Source organism: Prinia subflava, chromosome 15 (assembly GCF_021018805.1).
Source record: "Prinia subflava isolate CZ2003 ecotype Zambia chromosome 15, Cam_Psub_1.2, whole genome shotgun sequence".
NCBI classification, from domain to species: domain Eukaryota; kingdom Metazoa; phylum Chordata; class Aves; order Passeriformes; family Cisticolidae; genus Prinia; species Prinia subflava.
Genome location: NC_086261.1, coordinates 20,064,433 through 20,083,395, shown reverse-complemented (window position 1 = coordinate 20,083,395; position 18,963 = coordinate 20,064,433). Strand labels below are relative to the sequence as shown.

The 18,963-nt window shown below is 40.8% G+C and overlaps 1 protein-coding gene across 1 annotated transcript in view; it reads right to left on the bottom strand.

Moving 5' to 3' along the window:
• THSD4 (thrombospondin type 1 domain containing 4) overlaps positions 1–18,963 on the bottom strand; it is a 90,527-nt gene that overhangs the window by 25,307 nt on the left and 46,257 nt on the right. Inside the window, exon 3 of the mRNA XM_063413098.1 lies at positions 3,585–3,760. Coding sequence (XP_063269168.1) covers positions 3,585–3,760 — 176 coding nt within the window. The remainder of the gene's footprint in view (positions 1–3,584; positions 3,761–18,963) is intronic.

Here is an 18,963-nt window from a genome sequence, read left to right as displayed (position 1 = left end):
AAGAAAATACAAGTTAATGTTTGCAAAGAAGAAAATACAAGTTCCTTTGTTTGCAAACTGAGCTACTTCATGATGGCAGAAAAATTGTTCGTCTAAATCTTCTTTGAAAAGCCTGAGATCGCCATGCTTGGGGCCAAGGTGTGCTGTGGGCTGTGCCCACCACAGCCTCCCCCCTCGGCAGCGGGAGGAGCAGAGGCTCACACCAGGCTCCAGCAGCAGAGGAGGTGCTCCTAAGGCCATCAAAAGAGTCTCAGACAGCAGGAACTTGACAGATGCCTGAGGTAACAAAAGCAAAGGAGAAACCAAGGAGCAAACCTGGCCCCCACAACCCCCAACCCTACACACGCAGCGTTTTCCAGGGTTCCGCAGTGGCTCGAGGAGAGCGCCTGCAGACCGCACGCACGCGTTACCGTGCGCCCGCCGCAGAGGAGCTGCTCCCCCCAGCTCCCTGCAGCCCCCCCAGCGCTCCACCAGCTCCAGCTGGGCTGTCCTGCTGCCCTCCCCATGAGCACTGCCCAGCAAAGTTCAGGAGCACATCCCAGAGGCCCAAGGACTCGCTGCAGCAGCTGAAGATTGCCCGCAGCCCTCCTGCATCCTTCCACATTCATTTTCAGCTGAGCGTCAGTGCAGCCAGACTCCCACTGCCTTACAGCAAAGCACAACCCTATCAACATGTTCTTGATGAAACACAGGCAGGAACCAGAGGGTTTTCTCCTCTAAATGTGAAAATGAACCTCAGGGTTTTCAGAACACTGCTGCACAAGCCCACATGAGCTGACAGGAGTGTGACTCTGACAGTCACTGTTACTTTGCGTGGGCTTTTTAAGCAGTTGGGCACAATAGGACCTGAGAAAGATACAACTTTAGGACAGCTTTTTTAAACTGTTAGCAGCACACTCTATCCCCAGTGACTCCTAGTGCATTGCTGCTCTGAGCCTCAGCACACCCACACTACAAATGCAGGGCTGTCATGAGCTCCAATTTCACCACTTTAGCTCTGATTACTTCAGTCCTGCTACTACTGACACTGATGTTCTAGCCTGGACTCTCTGTGGGGATTAGTCTGATAGAAGCCTCAGACTATGCTCACCGTACCTTTTAAAACCAAACCAAATCAAACCAGAACACAAACAAACAAACCCCCAAAACAACAAACCCACAAGCAAACACCAGAACTTGCTCTGGCTCTTTGGTTCTCACAATCCCTGGACCTAAAAGTAAAATGTCCTGCTATCCTAATGGCCCAGTGACCCAGCAGAGCACAGCTAACGCTTCAAGGCTTCCCTAAATTCACATCTATTAATACCAACTAGGGATTCAGACTTTTCTTTAAACTTATGTCAAAATCACTCTTTTCTTGCCAAATATAATAGCTGTTCCTCTAAACGCTGTTCCTCAGAGAGCATTTACTTTTTCTGAACCATCTAATAGTGCACTGCCTGCAATATTTTTTTTGTAAGGTTGGGTCCTTCCAATGTGACTTTCTTATCCAAAAAATACACCCTCTTTGTTGTCCTGAGAGAACCAAGAACTGTGAACTCACTTCAGCAGTATACTTCCCCTTCCAGAACCAGGACCCTGTTCTTTAGACGGTTCCAGGAACAACTCCCCAGTGGTTCCCATGTGATGGTTTTCCCACCACATTTCTCAAAACAACTGACACAGGCATATTTTAGAGAGAGCTTAATTGATGAAGTCCCTAATTAGTATATTGTTCCAGCTTTCCTGCAGGAAAATACCCAAAACGATCGTTTTGCTTTGAGTTAAAGGACCCAAGTCTTTGTAGCAATGTATACTTCACACTTGCACAGGAACTGCACCTCTTTTTTTGTTACTTATAACCTCCTGTAAATCAGAAAGCCTTTTCTTCTTTATTTCAGAGTGGAAGGAAGACAGTGGGAACTCAGGAAAACAGAACACAAAGCCATTTGGAGTTCCTACCTGCAAATCTTTTCATTTCCTACACATAGCACACAGATCATGAGTATGGGTGAATGGAGAATTACATGACTCAGGCACTGTAAGTCTGAGAAAAGACATCTGTATCTGCTTGGCTGCACATTTCAAACCCAGTAGAGAGGCTGTGTCATACTAAGCATTGATCTTCTTCCATCTAGCACTGTTCACCTTTATCTTCCCACACTACATTAAAAAAGAGACTAAACTATGATGTTATACTGAATTGTACTATTCCTTCTCTCAACCAGAAACACCTCAGGTGAGAGTCCAGTCAAATCAGAAGTGGCAATGCCCAGCAGCAGGCACAGAGCAAAGCTGGTAAAGCTGCATCCATCATGGCAGTTCTCTTCAAGCCCCTAAGCCTAAACCAAAACATCAAACATTAAAACAAACATCAAACATCAAAACTTAAGGCCATTTATGATATTACTTTGGAAATATCTGTTTAATCCATTTCCTAAACCTTTTCTCTCTGGGTCATTATGTACTAGGCATTAAAAACAAAAACTCAGGGCCAAGCCTCCATGCCCAAACCCTGTAACTGCACAATGACATGAACATCTGAAAAACACAGAGTCTGCATTGCACAGTTTAGGAGCCCAATTGTTTATTTTTCCAGGCTTTTCCCAGTCATACATTACAATCAATTGCAAAAGAAGTTAGGATCAGTTGGACTAGATGATCTTAGAGGTCTTTTTCAACCTTAATGATTGTAGTGTTAGCATAATTATTACATTGCTTTATTAGACACCACTCAGATGGGAAATAACTTTGCCAACATCTAACTTTTCCCAGATTAGTAATCAGGGTAGTTACCAATAATTTTTCTATGAAACTACCCAGCACACCCACTTTTCCACACCATATTGCACTCAAGGACAAAAAAGCTACAGCTGGATGAAAGAAACACATATTCAGTTCACCTAGTTTTTTCAAGAAATGAATTTTACTGTTTGGGAGGGTATAATCTCAGAACACCCCATTTATCTTGGAAAAGTTGTAATCAGTTCAAGTTATATTTTTTATTTCAGTATGATGAACTAAAACCCCATCCCATCTGAAGTAAAAAGCTTTCTCAATATGATTTCTCCCTCTGATAAACAATTTGTCTTCTCTCTTCCTTTCTCAAATAGCCATTATCTATGGTCTCCTATCACAGCTTCATATTAAAACTGCCCTGCTCCAAATCCTGCACTCTATAGGTTTATGGACTTGTCTCTTATAAAGGAAACTGAGATGGTGAGAGGCCTTGTCTGGCTTAAGTATTTACTTCTTCACTGTAAAACTGAACTACACCAAATTTGTTTCAATAGGAAAGTATCCAGAAAAAATCCAGTTCACAAAAGAAAAGCCTTGGACATTTGTATGCCTTATTTCTACTTTACTGAACAAGTTCAATTGGTTTTACTGCATCAGTTAAGTCTGAGAGAAAAAGGCTTGATTTAAATTTCCTAAGATCTGCAGCAAAATGGATACCACACCAAACAAGTGTAAAATATCAAAACTAACATTTCAAAATTAAAGTAACAAAGTGTTGGTACCAAATGCCATTTTAGTGTCGCATGTTAACAACGAACCGAGCGATTTCTTTTCCATCAGGAAGAGTTATTTAAACACTAACTCACATAGACATCAAGGACTTCATTTGTTGGCCCATCAGCTAAGAAGGACTCCCCGGCGGTGCTGGAGATCTCGTTGGGGCGCCTGTAGGTGAACATGGTCCCTCCGCCCTCGTACCTGCCCGGGCGGTCGATGGCCCAGTTGCCGTTGATGATGGAGCGTCCCGAGCGGCTCCGCAGGGCTGCAGCGGACACAGACACAGCACGGGGTCAGAGCAAGGCACCTGCCCACACTGCAGCCCAACCAGTTCCCCACAAAGCACTCCCAGGTATTCCTGGGGCCAGGGAACAAAGCTGGTGAGAAGAACAGAGCTGTGTTAGTAGTTGTGGGGGAAAAGCTCAGCAAATGAACCACAAACCAATCTTAGAAAACTGTCTCAACACTTGGTATGGTTATGCTGTAGGAAAAGAAAGAAAAATCAAAGTTTGGAAACCTCTTTCAACAGCTCCTCCCAGGTGGCCATGCGACTCTCAACCAGCCAGCAGCACACACAACACACACGGATGCCAAGGAAGTGGTTTTCCTGCACTTTCTTCCCCTTGCAAGCACTATTTTGTGATTTAGGCAGAACAAAACTCAGATTCAGATCCAGAAAAACAGCACTACACAATATAGAAGGACCAAACAATGTAGGGGCACATGAGTACCCTGAGTTGCCAAATGTTCCTGCTTTCTCCTGAAGCCCTTGGCTGGTCCCTCCACTTCCTTTTGAGAACAAGGGTTTTTTGTCAGAGCATCTGCAGATGCTCTGCACTGCTTGGAGTGCTGAGCATTCAGAAAATGCCAGTAGGATCTCTTGCATAAAGAAGTGACTGGCAAATCAGATACCAGCCAGGGATTGATAAAATATGGATTCAGTATCCCTCTGGGCAGTGCATTCCCCTTGTTACTGTGGGCAAGTCAGTGGTTTGGTGACATAGGAGCCTCTGGTCCTTCTCATTCCTGCTTCCTTTATCTGTCTGTGTGACTATAAATTTCAGTCCCTTAGAAACTCCTGCCATATATATGTGCATAATTTATGCAATATTACAGTGGCATTAGTTTAAATATATACAGAGAGAGGCTGAAACCCTATCAGACATTGCTGGAGTACACAGGAATGACACAACCCTTTCTCTAAAGGTTCTACTCATAGATTTTCAATTTTATTACAAAGGAATTTTCTTTTAAATAAAAAACCAAAATCTAGTAATACCCTCGGGTTGTATGTTGCTTAGTAATTTACTGTTTAAAATCCAAATTCAAGGTACAAGCTTTGAACTTAAAAAACCTCAGGGTAAAGGACCCAGTTATTCCAGAGACTGCTGCTTCTTCGCCCGGTCTCAACAGCAGCGATACTCAGCTAAAATGCTCTCAACTTTATACACAACTATTTATGCTGCTAGGAAAAACTTACATGCATGGCCCAAATGACGGGAAATTAAATTTATGCCACTAATTCCAAAGTAATACACATTAGAGACAAAACTTTTATTGTTTGTACATATTCCAGACATCTGAACTTACTTAACTAATCAATAGAAGCAGTCTTGCTTTGCTGCAGGACTCAGAACAGAATGTCCCGTGAGAAGGGACACTGACACACCCTTGTCTTGTTAGGTTGTAAAATTCAAAATCTTTTGACTTGGACGGGTTGCTTCTGACTACTTAACTATTTATAATTTGCTTAATATTGATGAAATATTTTTAGAAAAGCAAAAATGTCAATGAATTTAATAGCTCTGGATCAGACCCTGTAAATGTATTCACACATTTTGAACTTTTATTTCACTTGCTATGTGTTTATTTTCCTGAGAGCTGCCAAAAATCCACTTGCTTCCTAGGTCTCATTTACTGACTCACCAACAAAACAATCTCTATACTGTGGCATTATTATGGAAAAATATTTCATACAATATGAGCCATGGAAATGGCCTCATCATTGCTCATATCATGCTGAGAGGAAAAACTACAGCTCAAAAAAAATTGCACACAGGTTAAACTGGAAATCCAGTCACATTATTTCCTTGCTATTTATATGGTATTTACACTTTTTTACTTTTTAATTCAAACAACTATGGATTAAACACTTCTCCAAAATGTACTGGAGACTGATTTTGCATTGATTTATTAATGTGGAACATTTCCTTAACTTTATGATCTGAGTATTTTTTCTTAGATTGATGCTAAATAAATAAGATAAATGACTCATCAAGAGCTCAAGAAAAAAAAGCTGGCTAAGATTAAATTGTTATTAATAATCAAGCTGCAGAAAGATGGCTGTCTGAAAAACTGAGTGCACATTAAACTTCCATTTCAAATCCATCATATGACAGATTTGAAAGAGGCCTCTCCATAAAAAGGGAAAATGTGCCCCTTTTATGTTTTGATCACTCTGCATCCACCACCTCAACTCTGCCCCCTGAAGAATTTTTATGGTGCTAATATTTTTAGCCAAAGCATGAAAGATTTTGAGAACTTTTACCATTAATTCCTCATGAGGAATTCCTCATGCAGGCTGCAGCTCATTTAATTTATCTTTCATCTTGGAAACAGCTTTTAACTAAAACTGTGCTGTTTACAGTGGCCTTCAATAATGTTTTGCACTAGTGATATGGAGAATTTCAGGATACAAATTCTGATTAACTTCTCCATATTAGCAGTTTGATACATATTTTAAGGGTCTTGCTGAATGGCTCTTATTTTTCTAACCATATCTGAAGAGAAATATTTTAGGTGTGGCTGTAGTACCTCACTATTTGCAGTACATTTTCCTTCAAAATGGGCACAGTACCAATAATGGAATGAAACTTCTTATATCTGGCAACAGCACTAATATGCAGACTAATACAGTATATTTTTCTGTCCTAAGGCTTTTCTGTGTGGGAGAACAATGTCCTAAGTCCTACTTAATTGCTTTCCAAGGGATATGAAGGCTGTAGACAGACAAATTGCAGCTCTTTCCATATCCATGGAGTCTCTCAGCTGGTCCTGGCCCACAGAGGTCAGCAGGGAGCAGCTCCTCTCTCTGGGGTGAGGCTGCAGCCCTGCGACTGCGGCCAGAGGGAGCCCAGCTCAAGGCGTGGCTGCTGAAATCCACTGCAAATGGCTCACTGCTGATTTCATCCTGGGAACCTTGAGAAGCTGCAGACGCACTCAAGGTGCAAGTCAGAGATTGAAAAGACATCGTAAAATGTTCTTTGATAAAGTCCTCAACAAAGGCAGCTCGAACAGGTGAGTGGGTGAGATGGATGGGGCTCTCAGGCTGCATTTGCTTTGCAGCTGCCCATCGAAAACCAAAGCATCTGCCAGGAAAAGTATAGCAACTATCTTATTTCTATACCATAAACACAATTTTTAGTTGACCCATCCTATTTGAAGCATTTCCTTTGTATTTCATGTTAACAAGCTTTTAAAAATTTAGTCCTGGTGCTGTTTAAGTTGAATTAAAGTGCAGAATGTCCTGTCCATATTGGCTTTCTATAGAAACAGCAACACTTTAAAGCAAGTGCCCAGATACAGCTGCAGTAAATAATCAGACTACTTCTGAGTGACCACTTGGATGAAAGAAGTGAAAGAAACATGCAACTTCTCCTGTTTATCTTTCCTGCACAAAAATACATTATATGGAGCTTTCAGAGACAATCTAAGATATTCACACACTGCATTATAAAAATCAGTGCAGGGTGGTCCTTCTTGCACAACCAAACCCCACAGAGAGCCTTTGGTAACATCTCCTGTGAGGTAAGGCAGTTGGCTTAGTGGTACAAACCATGCATGGAGTGTAACAGGAAGGATGTAACAGAAGAGAAATGTGGAAGGAAGGGGCTTGCTGGAAAAGTCCAGCACGTGGAAAAGTCCAGCAAATGCACCGAGCTGGCTTTTAACTGCACACAGCCATACCTACAGCCTGCTGACCAGCTGCCACACCAGTGCAACTCCTAAAACCTGGGGCTACTTCTGAATGCACACAGATTGTGCAACTCCCTTCTCCAAAAGGACTTGAAGACAACTTCAGACATTTAAAAACCCTAATATATATATATATATATATGTATATATAAAACTATTCACTGTGACAAAACAGCCTACCTTCATGCCTGTGTGTCTTGCAGGATGGAATACACAATACCTGTTATGTCACTAAAGGGGGAATACATGGACCATTAGTCTAGAAATACTCTAAGTCACAGCACACGCTCCTAGACTACCTTAAAATACCTCTACATAACATGGGGAAAAAGCCAAATGCCTAGAAACTTAATAATAAACAATTTCAAAATAATGAATTATTCATTAGTTCAAGCATATTCTCTGAAAAAATTCCTTTCCAGAAGCATAGATATTTGCTGATTATTAGAACACACCTCAGTTACAAAATATTCAGGAGAAATTTGGAACACTTTTCACGAACTAAATGATCTACTATTTGCCTCTGGATTTTTCAGCTCAAACTCCCACTGAGGTCATGGCAAAGCTCAAACAGGAACTCTGATCTTAATTCAAGAAATATGAGCAGGGCTAAGATCTCATGATCAGCAAGAGTCAAATGATTTTAACAATCTGATCCTACAAACTCTTATTTCAGAGCCAACGGAGAATATTAGAAAATGGTCAGCAGTTCACTTACTGGCCTTAAATTAGGATCAGATTGCATAAACCAAAACTCAGCATCTCTGTGGGTTGGACACCCTCACCTCTTGCACTGTATTTAGTTTCTTCACTGGCAACCAAGACAAGGTAAGGGCATAGATCTGTAACAAAAATGGGGCATCTTCTAACTGTGCATAGCTGAGGCAAAGTGTTCATGAAGTGCCAACCCTTTTGGAAGTTCAAAGCCGTCACTGGTCACTTCAACTGCGTCAGAAAGGACGTGGACCAGAGAATGGGACTCTCCACTAAGAAATGCTCTATGACCTTACATAATCCTAATGCAAAACAGCATCTTCAAATACAAACTTTAAGAGAAATCCCCCACCGTGTATGCCTCTACTATTCCTCATTCCAGGAAGGACCAGAAACAAACACAGCACAGAAGCATAATATGTCTCAGCATCTGTTTTTAAGATCCTGAAACTAGGAGTAAATTGGATCCTGTGGTATTTCCAGTCCTTTTTCAATCCTAGGAGTCAGAACTTCCTGCACAAAGATTCAAATTTTAGGGACTTATTCATGTACAGATCTGCAAAGCACCTGAAATTTTGATTGTCTGTCTGTCTATGCAATTATCCCACAATACAGGCCCCTATTCTTACAGATCTTACGCATTTTTTCACCTAGAAGAAACTTCAAAATCTGCTTTTTAAAAACCCAACAAACATCTTTGCTTACAGCTTTGAATAGCTTGGACATATGCTTATTTTATAAAGGTACTGTCGCATTTATCCATGAACTGAGTAGTTCTCATAACACTGCAAATTAAATATGACTCGTAGTTATTGCTAGCTTCTGAGACATTAGCATTCAACTAATTGCTGAAATATTTTTATAGCAGTTACTAGATAAAAGTACCAGATTCCCAACACTATAACAAGGAAATGATAATTCAAGTATACTATTCTTTCCAAGGAAAGGTTTGCACAGTTTTCTTTCTTATCTAAAATATTAAGAGTAAAACTTCAGGTCAATAGCATAATCCTGCTCAAGAAGTTATTTGAATATTCTCCTTAGGGAGTTATCATATAAAAGAAATCCTGCTTCAAAGGGGAATAAATTGGAAACAGTGAATTCCATTAAACCAATTTTGCCAAGTTTGGCCTAAGGTCCCGCTTTGGTAGGTTCTACCCCTCCACCATGACAGTGTCCCAAAAATACCAAGTTCAAGAGATTTCTATTCTGTTGCCTTAGGTCTAATCTAGTGTTGTTTCAGTCTTGAGAAAGCAGGCATCTTCTGGGTGCATTTCCCAATGATTATGAGAGCAGCAAATCCCACTATTGCTTTTAAAAGATTCCTGAATTTTTTTACCTGCAAAACAAACACACGATTTATTTGCTTAAATGTAATGGTTTTGCAGTTACTCACTGCAAACAGAAATGCTTCTTTTCTGCACTGCAGCAGTCATTTTCCGCTTTGGAGGATCCACTGAACTACTGCTTCACCAATTCCCTCACACAGAAGCTTCCATTTCTCTCTGTTGTGCCTGTTCCTTTTGTGCTTGGCTCCAAGAGCCCTGTTGCTGCATCAGCTCAAGGAAAATGCCGGGCCAGCAAAGCAGAAGAGACAATTACCTACTGTTGCAACTAATTATTACAGGCTTTAAGAAAAAAGCCAGATTTCTCCTACAGCTATACAATCTGTTCAGGCCCAGACACTACAGCAGCTCTGAAGTCTCCATGGCTTCAGTAAAATCTCCAAACACAGAGCAGAGTCAATCTGTACATTACCAATCTTGAGCTTCTGGCAGGAGAGGATGCTGGACTTCCCCTCGTTTTTTAGCAGTCTTCTCTGACAGGTATTAGTTCAGCCGATGAAACAAAACCACATTAGCTAGTCTAGGCTTCCTCTCCTGTCCTTTTTGTGATGAGAGGCAGAATGCAAGAAACCCCCTTCCCTGACCACAGCATTCTCGTACTGTGGCTTCTGAGACTTTGGCACACGAGGTACTGCAAAATGCACGCACAGATACATGACCTGACATTTGCAGGATGTGATCACATGGCATTTACTGCACCTCAGTGTCACTGCTGCTCTCTCACACATCATCCTTAATCCCAGTGGGAAGCAGCGTGCAGCACAGACCTTTGGAAAACCCATATAACAGCAGTGTTACTCAGGCAGAGGATGTTCTGCATCCTATTACCCAGCTGCTATGCTAAGACTGTAAACCTATGTCTGTGTACGGCCTGAAGCTTTGGAAATAGGGAGCTCATGAAGCAGATTTGATGATGCAAGTAAAAGCATTCACTAAAGCAGAATTTCAGCATTTTGCTAATTCTTGCACTGCAAGGCATAAGCACTCCTCATGAACTCAATCTTGAGTTTCATTTTCAGTTTTCTTCCTAGTACTGTTTCCCTTGTTTAAAATTGCTCTAATAAAATGCCTTTCCCCATTTTTCAAGCAGGTGCTCTTGAGTGATTGATGACTTTTAATATTATTATTTGTAAGTACAAAACTAATAGCACTTACATGGTTCCCATGCTTTCCATGGGGAGTAAGCTATGCCAAGGCAGTAATTCTGAATGTTGAGCTGTGGCTCTGAATAGCAGAGAATTAGGGAGCACTAAAGAATATGCTAACTCAGATCATATGCTTAGTTTCTAAAAGCAATTATTGGAGGCCATACCAACATTTACTGGGAAAGTAAACGAAGGAGTAAGAGGATGTGATGAAGTTCATTTTTAGGCTAGTGCTACGTTTATGAGGTCTCTAGCACAAAAATAAGCCTGCCTAGGCCTCTTTAGCATGACAGGCTTTATGAAAGTCACAGAAGTGTGAAGGCATTAATACTCCATGTTCTTCATGACACATGAAAATATTGGCACTGCATTTCAACAGCCACCACAATTAAACAAGCAGCAACCCAGTTCTTCACCAAGGGTGTTTCAATTCCTACTTTGTGCCAAAGTATGGACTGCAATGAGTAAAGAGCTCCTGTTAGAACTGACATCACTGCTGAACAGTTCCTGTGTTATTATGAGTCGTCTGTTCCAGCCCCCTGTACTGGGGAGAAGTACAAGAGAAGCTATCAAAAGGCCAGGACAACATTTGTTGAAAGTAAGAATCACTCCCACAAGAACTAAGAATGAGCAGATTTCATTATTCTGCGAATGACCCAACCTCACTTAAAAGGACTTATACAATTAATATACACAATGACAGTGCATGATAAGAATGATGAACTTTCCAGGTATTTTTACCTAGCCATTCTCTATAATTATATACCTCAAATGCATTTTATTAAGTACTATTAAAATAATCTATAAAAAGCCTCTCTCTCTTCAAATTTGCACAAAAATTTCCCTTAAGTTGAAGGGGTAGCAGTGGTTAACTAAATTCCCAACTCCATCAAAGTCTATGTAAATTTTCTGCTGTTCAGTTCTAAGTGACTTTACCATTGCCTTGAAAATACTGAAGAGAAAGGACAGAAGGGCTGGCACAAAAGCAGACTGAGAGGAATTCAATGTGAAGAGAAGGACAACACTGAACTCCAGAGAACTGGAGTAGGAATCATACATGTCTTGTATCTGTAACTATGTTAAGTGTGTAGCCCATTGCATATCTACTGTTTTGTTTTGGGAAATGCAGCATCTCAAAGGGAACTCCTACAGTTTATAGGACTCTAGAAATTAATCACTAGAATCTAACACAAAATTGTGGGCTTTTTTAATACAGAAATTCAAAATCCCTCTACCCATTCTTATACATCCTTAATTTCTTTCTGTAAAGAAGGAAGGACATAACTGAGGTTACAGTTTCTAAGTGGCAGTTTCAGAACTTCAGCTCTTATAGGGCAGAATCAGAATTTCTGTCTAAGCCCAGTGAAAAGGCAGGTCTTGAATTCTGAGCAACGTATTTCCTACCCTACCTCAGTAACATCAGGAAATACTCTCCTCTGGCAATAGCTGTAAATCAAGGATTTAGAAATAACAAACAACACTCAGGACTGGTAGTCTCCAGCAGGGATACATTTCCAAGGCAGCATGTGATATTTTAGCCATGGAGCTCCAGCTGAACCTGCAGATGATAGTACTTGGCTGAGTTACATAATTTCAGTTAGAATCTGGTTCTTGTATTTCAGGACTTGATTGGACTGGCTGCTAATGGCTCTGCACATGATAGCTGAGCCTTCTGGCACCGTTCAGCTGCACATTAGTGAACCCAGCACAGAAACTCAGCACACATTTGGCAAAAGTCCTTCGAGTAGATAAATGCAATTGAATTATCTTCTAATCTAGATACTACTTCAGTCAGAAGGGCTAGATTAGTGAAATGCACATGTGTAAATACCCCACTCTTTTCTCCAGCTGGCATAACAAAAAGTGTTTTGTAACTCCTTGCACTCCTGACAACTGCCAAGAATTGCAATAACTGTATGACAGCTAAACTAAACCAGCAGATTGTGACATCTCTGCAGAAAAGAGCACTCTATCTCACAAGAATTAAAAGCTGAAGTAGAAACTGCTTCTTTTGTTTGCTAAATAGCTTTTGTTCCTTGCGATGAAAAATTGGAGCTAATGAATGATCCTAAGCTGTTTTGAATTTGAAGTGGAATTTCTCAAGAATTTTGGATGCTCTGTGTGGTAAAGTGGAACATTGTAACTCAAAACACACAGGCTGTGAGCTGCAAAGCACTGCTGGGTCCCCCAGCTCAGGCAGGAGCTGCTCGGGCCCTGTGTCTGACAGCGCTGCTGCTCTCTGCAGAGCTTGCAGGCCTTGTGGCTGGTTCAGGCTGGGCTGACACAGACACTGAGGGCCCAGGTACAGCCAGGTTTGAGGGAATGCTGACAGATTTGAGGGAATGCTGACACCAGCACGGAGGAGAGATCTGCGATTGTTTTCCTGTGCTGGCAGCAGGAGCCCACAGAGCCTGTGGGGCCAGGCAGGCACTGGCCCTGCAGGGCAGCAAACCTTGGCCCAGGACACAGGAGAGATCAGGGCATGCAGACTCGGGAGCAAAGAGAGAGACACTGTGGGTGCGAGGAGATGGGCTTTGATTAATTTAGTGCCCATTACAGTAAGGATACAGGCCACAAACTAAAGCAGACAGACTGCCCAAGTCCAGCCCTGAAAAAAATCATCCAATTCTTCACTCATTGTCTCTTCCAATAAAAGCTGACAACAGAATGTAAACTTAGTCTTTCACTTAAAACAACAGTCATTTATTACAGATCCTCTGGAGTATTTGGCTCCTAGTGAAGAAAAATGACACAGACACTGGTGAGAGGCTGTCTCCATTTACCTGAGTACACTCTGCCAGAAGAGGAGATCTGGCACAGTCAGCTGGGTGGGCAGAGGAAAGCTGAAATACAGCACTGCTGGTGCTTTCTCAGGCATTACCTCCTGGCTATAAAGGCTTGGGGCAGTGTCACTCATTGGTTATGTCAGTCCACACATTTAAACATGAAAAAGATATTCTGGGAGGGAACTGATTTGATATTTATTTGACAAAGCCATCAAACCATGTGAAACACACAACTGATACCTGGAGGTAAGCCCAGAAATCTACAGACCTGACAAAACCAGAAATCATCATGTTTTATTGATGACTTTTACAGCTCCAAAACCAACAAAGAATATGACTGAAATATTTCACAAAAAGTAGCACAGATCATTCCAAATACAGAGAGCATTTCAGAGTATCACATCTCATTCTATTGCTGTTCTTTATTCCCAAGCTACCTACTAAGCTAATGAAAAAAAACCTCCTCTGATCAAACTATTCACAGAAACACAGGAAAAAATTATGGGTGTGCAAGTTGTGATTCCAACCTCAGATCATGAGATAAGTCTGGCTAATCAATGGCAGGATTTTGTCTGCAGCACAGATGAAACAGTACAGCCCAGATTCCAAATAGACAATAGAAGAAAATGAGTTAAGTTTAACTAGTACAAACTAATTATTATGCCATCAGGAACTGAATTTAAGTTTTTCCAAGCATATGTGGGAAAGAATATATTAATAAAAAGAAAGCTGCTATCTTCTTTTAGCAAGAATTAATTTATTTTCCCCCCTACAGTGTGTATGCAGACCACTTGCAAACAGTTCTGCAGACAGTTGCTCCTGATTCTCCAGTTTGGTTTTCTAGACCTTCTGCATCAGTCCCACTGATGGGGACTGCATCAGTGACCAATACACTGTGCAGGGATTGTTATATACCCGGTCTCAAACTATGAAATATGACTGAAATAATTTATCATTCTGAACATTAAATATTCAATATTTTAGAAGCAAGTTTCTAACATCTCCTTTACAATTACACCTTAGGAAAAAAAAATCCTTGTCTTTCTGTCTTTGATTAAGTCTTATTAAAGTTTGATAAGCTTGATTTTCTCCCTTTAATAAAGTATCTCCAGTGCCACTTTTTCAGAACCATAAAAAGTGATTAGCTACAGCCTTAATCTTTGCTTAAACCAAAATTCATATAATCCATAATCTATTTTTTCTGCACTTGAGACAGCATTTTTCACACTGTTTACATTAATAGCGAATTTCTTTTTTTGTAAAAGTACATCCAGCACACGTAGTTTCATACTCAGCTGGGAACATTTTCTCCATGTTTGAGATAAATAAGTCTTTTTATGAATGCTGTCTATGAGTGAAGAGCCTTTTAAATATCTACCCTCCCAAAAGTAATTTAAACTGGTTTCCTGTTATAAACACAAACTAATCAATTAGTGCAATGTAACAGGTTACACATGTCTAGGAAATACTTGATGCTGCTGAATGATAGCACAGATTCTTAACCAATGGTACAAAGTCTTCAACTTTACATGACCTATTTCAATATGACTCAAAGCAAAACCAGGAGTTTTACCAGGGAGAGGGTAAATAGAAAGAAATCCACCTTTTTAATCAGGGTTTTTGTGGACTAGACCAGAATGACTGCCATAATTTCAAGTGGTTACACTCACAGGCCGCTGCCAAGTCCCAAATCAAAGCCCTGATGTTTCTATGCACATTGTGCTCCCGAGACAGGACCTCAGAGAGCCCCTGCCAGAGCCCAGCACAGGAACAGGGCAGGCTGCCCCTCCCTGGGTGCCTCGGCTGTTCACGGCACATCCTGGATCCTGCAGGAAAGGCCACGCCTTGGGAGAAACCGCTTTGCTGCACTGCAGTATCTGCACTGCTGAACAACTGTGCGTGGCTTTGCACGTGACCATGAACTGACCATGGGAGCTAAGTAGTAAAGGCTTTTCTGGACAATACTGACATGCATACATTCCAAGGCCAGTGAGTTTCAACACTGCACATTTTTTCATTTATAATCTTATCAAAAATCCACACAGCAACTTCAGTAGTTAAGAGCATTTCCTGATTAACCAGAGAAGACAGAAACAAACACCACCCTAAATACCAAAATACAAATTGGTTCCCTTTCCTTACTGTCAGATACAGTTTAGCATAATGGTCATTTGAGAGAGAAATGAATTTTCAGTAATCCAGTGGAGAGATAAAGTATTTTCCACTTCCATACTAGGTTATATCCACAAATACTGATAACTTTATTTTGTTTTCCTTTTCTTTTCCATTCATTTAACCTGTCTTTCTCTTGACTCTCACACAAAATCTGTTCCATCTGTTTCTGAGTGCATCTTCATTTGAGCCATTACTCCCATGATGATGACTAGGTTTTAAAGCTCTTTATTCGTATCAGGTTTTACTACACACTGCTTTATTTCCCAAGCAAGGAGCCAGGCCCTTCAGTTGGCCTGTGGCAGCCCAGGCCCAAGGACATCAATGGCACCATTGTGATTTGGGAGCTGCACAGGGTCTGCCCCTGCTTGTTCAGCAGCAGCTTTTTCACATCCACAAGCATGAAGGCATAAAAGTCTGCTGTAAGTTCAAAAGCAGTTTGATTTTTGTGCCCTGCTTTTCAAACACTTTTTAACTTATTTGGGCAGTTTAAAAAAAAAAAAAGAAACATTTTATCCTTTTATCCAGCTAGGCTGCAGAAGAGTTTAGCACAGTTCATTGCAGCAGGAGTGCTTGATGGGCATTTCCAGGCTGCTCCTTACCCTTCTCACAGGATTGCGAGGATCCAATTAATTAATGTCAGAAAAACACTTTGAAGATAAGAAGCACTTTGTGATGATTTTCTCAAAGAACCAAGGAGTTTTTGTTTCAAATGCCAGATTCTGGATGGAGGCATGAAATACAAACCCAAACACCAGTGGATTTCAGCACAAAATGCCACTGAGAGAAGGTAAAGGAGGGCAGCGTTGCACAGCAAGAAATGTCAGTCACTGTTCCCTCTTTCCCTCTCGAACTACTCACCATGGTGAATGGATTTTAAGCCCTAAACAGCTACACTGCCATTTATGATTAGTTTTAAGAGGCAGTCTCTTGATATATTCTGGACTATCTTAATGATTTGCTGAAGTCTAGGAACCTTTCAAAGACTGAGAAACCTGGGCAGCTCTGCTTCTGCTCATGGGCACTGGGAGTGCTAAACCATGCAGGAGATGAAAGCTCTGGCCTGTCACTGCATCCCCTCAGAAGATCCTTTCTAGTCCATGGATATGGACTCTGCAAAAGCTGGGCCATCATGCCAGCCAGGAGGTTCTAAATAAACATTTCATTCCATTCCATCATTTCTGCTGGGGCTGCCAGCAAGCAGAACCTTTGGTAGCACCCCACCTTCATCTTTGATTTGAAACCCAGGGGTTTGTAAAAGATGACTATTGGATGTACAACATGCCAAAACAGAACCCGGACTTCAGTAACTCAGACTGATTACACACATTACTATTAACATTACAAATCTGCTTGAAAAACTTTACCTATCGAGCGTGTTTTTAAGGTTTTAAGTTGGCAGAGTCAGCACTTATGCAGACCTAGTGAATTCCACTCCTGCATTATTCTGCACCATTAGTGAGAGAAGTTTCACCCTTGCAAAGGATGGCACTGAACTCCCTTAGAAGGAGCAGAACAAGAGGTAAGAACTGCAACTCAGAAATTAAAGGCTTTTTTCTGGTTTTCAGGGGAAGAAAGTCACAGCATGGTTGCTGGAGGAGGGAAGAAAAAGCCCAAGTAGGTGGTGATGCAGAACAGATACCAGATCTTGATAAAAACAAAATCCAAGAGGAATTTGACTCTACATAAACAATGTACCAATGTTAAGACCACAGCAACAGATGATTCACATATGAGCAGATGCCATAATCTGATCATATAAATTCACAGCTGAGTGATAATTCATCCTACCTCTAAAACAGGATGAAAATTCAAACACAGTAATTTAAAATTACACAATTCAACCAAGAGAAAACAGCATTAGTCCATTACTAATGACAACAAGTTCATCAGGAAAATCTGCATCTCAGACGTAGATACACTAAAAAACAGTGTAAGAAAATACACTAAGGAAACACAAAAAAAATTTAACATCACTGTGTAATCAAGTCTATGTGCTCTGTCACAGTATTCCTGTGTTCTGACATGCAGCACTCTGAGGTTTAGATTTTCACACCTCACAATCTGACAGACAGCTTATTAACACTTTAATACTAAGCAGAGGTGAGGGTCTCTGCCTCTTTACAGAGTACTCCCCAGCACCTACTGAATTAAGGCCACTGGAGATGCATCTAACTAATTGTGAAGGTTAGCTGCATTTCAGCATGCCTGATTTGGGTTAGACCTCATAGGTATCCTAACCACATTACCATTGTTTTCTGCTTAAAACAAGTGATGAAGCTAAAAGACTGAAAAAAGCCTTCATCAACTCACCTCCAGGAAAGTGTCAGATTTCTATTGCTACGTCTGCATTGGATGTATATATCTGCAGTCAGTATATGAAACTGAAATAAAACACAAATGCTTACATCCCACTCCACACTGCCTGTCTCTTCCTCCTCAACCTTTAGATGCATTCCAAGGTAGGAAAACAATGATCCCTTTTGATTTCATCTTTGCTCCCCTCATGTATGCAAGTGGAGATGCTAAAGACATAGCACAGATTTCTGCCATAAAGGAACACTTATAAGGGCCACTGTCAGGACAAGCTAATTCAATGTTAACCTGAACACATTCATGGACTTCCCCATGTTTATCTGTATAAATCATACTATCTACAAGGTTCATGGCAATGTGCTAAATTACAAACATGTGACACTTCTTCACAAACAAACAGAGCAGAATAACATTCTGTGATTTTCCTTTGTAGTTCTCCAAAATCTGCATAACTCCCACAAACACGCATGGGGAAGGAATCCTCTGTTCATTCATAAAGCAGTGAACCTTTGCTTAAAGTAACTCACAAACTTTGAAGTTTCAATGCAAAATAGCTCTCCCTCTAATAGAGCTAACTGCTGGCAGAACAATAAACTAAGTCTGGTGCTCATTAGGACCCTATGAAAATTCAAAACAACCCAGGAGCAACTCTTCTGAACCAGGGACTCGAAAGCTTCGGGGATGAACTATGATGTGCTATTTAGTGAGGCAAGGGTTAGAGGAAAAATCGATTTCTCAATGTATCAACAGATAAAGTCAGAAGAAACTACAAGTTCTTAAGACTACATGCTTTTGTTTTAACAGACACTTGGGAGACTTTTCTTCAGAAGTCTGCTTTGCTAAAAATGCAACAGAAAACTTTGATGCTGAAAAGTTACAACCTCTTGACAGACATTTAGGACTGCATCATGCTTCACTGTCCTTTTTTTTCCTTTCTTTTAAATTGGCGGAAGACAACTGAAGAAAGGTACTGTGTGTTCATAAATTTAAGCTCACATCAAACAAATTTCCATG